A 4,419-nucleotide genomic window follows, 5' to 3' on the forward strand; every position below is an offset into this window, starting at 1 on the left:
GCCTCCCAGGTTCAAGTGATTCTCCTGCCTCAACCTCCCCTAGTAGCTGGGACTGCAGGCGCGCACACCATGCCCAGGTAATTTTTGTATTTTTAGTAGAGACGGGGTTTCACCATGTTGGCCAGGGTGGTCTTGAACTCCCGACCTCAGATAATCCGCCCACCTCAGCCTCCCAAAGTGTTGAGATTACAGGCATGAGCCACCATGGCTGGACAGAAGCTTTTTAGACAGGGTCTCACTCTGTTTCCAGGCTGCAGTGCAGTGGCATGGTCTCAGCTCACTGCACCCTCAAACTCCCAGGCTCAATTGGTCCTCCCACCTTAACCCCCCCAAATAACTGTTAGTTTTTGTAGAGAAGGGGTTTCACCATGTTGCCCAGATTGGTCTCAAATTCCTGGGCTCAAGTGATCTGCCTGCCTCAACCTACCAAAGTGCTGAGATTATAGGCATGAGCCACCGCACCCAGCCAGTGTGCAGAAGTTTTGATAAATTTTAACTTGTAGATTTCTGGATTTCTGTATGTTTTATGGTAGTAAATGATAATATAGACTAGTATCTACATATATTTTATACACTTGTAACGTACCATTTTCTGAAGTTTTTTGGTATTTCTAGGCTATGCCGTTCATCTGCAAGTTTTTTCAAACTGCTTGAAATCTCCATAACATCTTCCAATACATTTATTATTGAAAAAAATCCACATACAAGTGGACCTGTGCAGTTCAAATCCATGTTGTTTGGCCGGGCATGGTGGCTCACATCTGTAATCCCAGCACTCTGGGAGGCCGAGGCAGGCAGATCGCCTGAGGTTGGGAGCTCAAGACCAGCCTGGCCAACATGGTGAAACCCTGTCTCTACTAAAAACTACAAAAACCGGTAGCACATGCTTATAATCTCAGCTATGTGGGAGGCTGAGGCTTGACAAGAATCGCTTGAACCTGGGAGGTGGAGGTTGCAATCAACCAAGATCACACCACTCTACTCCAGCCTGGGTGACAGAGCAAGACTCTATCTCAAAAAAGAAAAAAAAAAAAAACCATGTTGTTCAAGGCTCAACTATAAATGTTAGCCAATATTATTGCTGTTGTAGTTAGGCAACTATTCAGTTCTTGCTCTGCCTTGGTATAGCCCTTCACCAAAATTAACATTAAGTTGATAACTGAAAAGTGTTTTACCACCATGAATGACCTAAAACCATGTCTTGTACCTGGCAGCTGCTTCTTTCTTCCCATCTTCCAGTGTCCTCCAATGAATATGATCTCCAAAACCTGGAAGGAAAGAACTTTATAAGCATTCACACAATGAACAAAGGGCACAGTCCCAAGAAGAAAGTGTGCATGTTTACAAGATACCCAATAAGAAGGTTTTCTTCTGTCAAGAGCTTGGTGTTCAAGTCCCAGCTCCACCACCTTCTAGGTGTATGGGACCATACCTCAAGCCTCAGTTTTCATACCTGCAAAATGGAGACACCACCACCTAATTCACAGTTTCAAAGGAGGCTAAATTAAAAAATGACATTAAATGCTTTGTAAACTATCATGGAATATGCTAATAACACTATAAGAATGAATGAGAATTACTCACAGAGTAAACATAAAGCAGGTCATAACAAATCATAACTAATTCAAGGTGATTCAGCAATACAGCTTTAGATTCAGAAAGACCTAGGTCCATGACTCCACTTCCTATTAAGTGTGTGAATTTTTGTGAGTGAAGTAAGCTCTCCAAGTCTCAATTTCTTTCTTATTTTCCCTCTTCATCTATAAAAACAAGACAATAAGACCTACCTCCAAGGGTTAGTATAAGGATTAAATGAAGTTAGTATTTAAAGCTATTGTTATTATTATGCCCACAATTCAGCCAGAGTAATCTATTTTAAACTCTTGAGTATGTTTTGTAGGATAGCACAGAATGGTCTTTCTAAATCATGTTACTCCTGGAAAAAAACAAAAACAAAAAAACATTCAAAGACTTTCCAATGCCCTAAAGATAAAGGTCCAACTCTTGTAGTAGGGTTTCTAAAGCTTTTCAGAATATGGCATCTGCCCACCTCTCCAGCCTCACTTTCCACACTTTTCCTAAAATCTTACACATACACCCTGTCCATTCCTTTTTTTGTTTGTTTTTTTAGATAGAGTCTGTCACCAATGCTAGAATGCAGTGGTGTGATCTTGGCTCACTGCAACCTCTACCTCCCAGGTTCAAGCGATTCTTGTGCCTCTGCCTCCTGAGTAGCTGGAATTAGAGGCGTCTGCCACCACACCTGGCTAATTTTTTTTTTTTTTTTTGGAGATGGAGTTTTACTCTTGTTGCCCAGGCTGGAGTGCAATGGCACGATCTTGGCTCACCACAACCTCCACCTCCCGGGTTAAGTGGTTCTCCTGCCTCAGTCTCCCGAGTAGCTGGGATTACAGGCATGTGCCACCAAGCCTGGTGTATTTTGTATTTTTTGTAAAGATGGGGTTTCTCCATGTTGGTCAGACTGGTCTTGAACTCCCAACCTCAGGTGATCTGCCCGCCTCAGCCTCCCAAACTACTGGGCTTACATGCGTGAGCCACTGCGCCTGGACTGTAATTTTTGCATTTTTAGTAGAGACAGGGTTTTGCCATGTTGGCCAGGCTGGTCTCAAACTCCCAAGCTCAGGTATCCGCCAGCCTCCTCAGCTTTCCAAAGTGCTGGGATTACAGGTGGGAGCCACTGCACCCGGCCCTTTCACTTCTTTAAATGAGAGCAGCATGCACTCTCTCCCCTCTAGGCTTTCACAATCACTACTACCTGTGCAATTCCTTCCATCCCATACCTCCAATTCATTCTTCAGGTATAAGCCTAGAGGGCATTTCTTCTGGTATATCTTCCCTGACTCCCAAAGCACCCTATTCTTGCCCCATCACAGCACTCCCCAGGATGACTTGTAAATGTTTATGTGTCTATCTCTGGACCATATCTGTCTTATTCCTCTCTGTTTCCTTAGCATTTAGTAGTATACATGGTCACACTAAATGCTCCATAAAATATTTTTTGAGCAAATGAATCTTATTTAGATCATCTCACATAATTTTATATCCAAAAATTATTATTGCTAGCTGCTATTTACTGACCACCTTATATGTGCCTGACATATCACATGTGTTATCTCATTTAAATTTGGCCTTATTAATAACCCAGTTTTACTTAATCACTCTATGCTTCAGCTGTCTCATCTTTAAGAGGCATAATAATTATATCTCATAAGGTTACTGAATATCAAATAGAGAATGGCATAAACCCAGAAGGCGGAGCTTGCAGTGAGCTGAGATCCGGCCACTGCACTCCAGCCTGGGTGACAGAACGAGACTCCGTCTAAAAAAAAAAAAAAAAAAGAATGTACAAGACCAAGAATGAACCCAAATGTAAACTAGGAACTTTAGTTAATAATAATATATCAATATAGGTTCATCAGTTGTAACAAATGTACCACATTAGTGCAAGATGTTACTAGAAGTTGGGAGAAGGAGGGAGAGAGGGAAGAACCCTGTATTTTCTGTATTTTCTGCTCAATTTTTCTATAGACATAAAGCTGCTCCAAAAATAAAGTATCAATTTTTTAAAATGCAGTGGACAAGTTAAAACAGCAAATTAGAGGCAGGCAGAGGCATAGATCAGAAAAAGGTATTCAAGATGCAACACAAAGAGATAGGAAATGAAAGTTATGGAGAGGCCAAGAGATATAGAATAGATTGTGAAAGTCTAATACACATAAATTTGGAGTCTCAGAATGAAAGGGTAAAGGAAGAAGACATATTTGAAGGCAGGACATGGTGGCTCACACTTGTAATCCCAGCACTTTGGGAGGCTGAGGCAGACAGATTACTTGAGGCCAGGAGTTCGAGACCAGCCTGGCCAACATGGTGAAAATTCTGCTCTACTAAAAACACAAAAATTAGCCAGGCATGGTGACACACGCCTGTAGTCCCAGCTATTTGGGAGGCTGAGGTACAAGAATCACTTGAGCCCGGGAGGTGGAGGTTGCAGTGAGCTGAGATTGTGCCACCGCACTCCAGCCTGGGCAATAGGGGAAACTGTCTTTTTTTTTTTTTTTTTTTAAAGGCATATTTGAAGAGATAATGGCTCAGCATTTTCAAGAACAAGATAAAACATTAATATGGCCAGGCACAGCGGCTCATACCTATAATGCTAGCATTTTGGGAAGCCAAGGCAGAATGATCACTTGAGTCCAGGAGCTGGAAACCAGCCTGGGCAACACAGAGAGATCTTGTCTCTACAAGAAATTAAAAGTCTGGCACACTGGCATGTGCCCATAGTCTTGGCTACTTGGGAGGCTGAGGCGGAAGGACTGTTTGAGCCCAGGAGTTTGAGGCCGCAGTGAGCAATGATTGTGTCACTGCACTCCTGGGTGGCAGAGAGATCCTGTCTCAAAA

At 42.5% G+C, this 4,419-nt stretch overlaps 1 protein-coding gene across 2 annotated transcripts in view; it reads right to left on the minus strand.

The window, feature by feature from the left end:
• KTI12 (KTI12 homolog, chromatin associated (S. cerevisiae)) overlaps nucleotides 1–4,419 on the minus strand; it is a 23,269-nt gene that overhangs the window by 7,670 nt on the left and 11,180 nt on the right. For both annotated transcript variants that reach the window (XM_011973759.1, XM_011973761.1), the window contains exon 2: nucleotides 1,208–1,268. In XM_011973759.1, the coding sequence (XP_011829149.1) occupies nucleotides 1,208–1,268 (61 nt within the window). The remainder of the gene's footprint in view (nucleotides 1–1,207; nucleotides 1,269–4,419) is intronic.

The sequence above is a fragment of the Mandrillus leucophaeus genome, unplaced genomic scaffold (assembly GCF_000951045.1).
Source record: "Mandrillus leucophaeus isolate KB7577 unplaced genomic scaffold, Mleu.le_1.0 Scaffold14, whole genome shotgun sequence".
Classification (NCBI taxonomy): Eukaryota; Metazoa; Chordata; class Mammalia; order Primates; family Cercopithecidae; genus Mandrillus; species Mandrillus leucophaeus.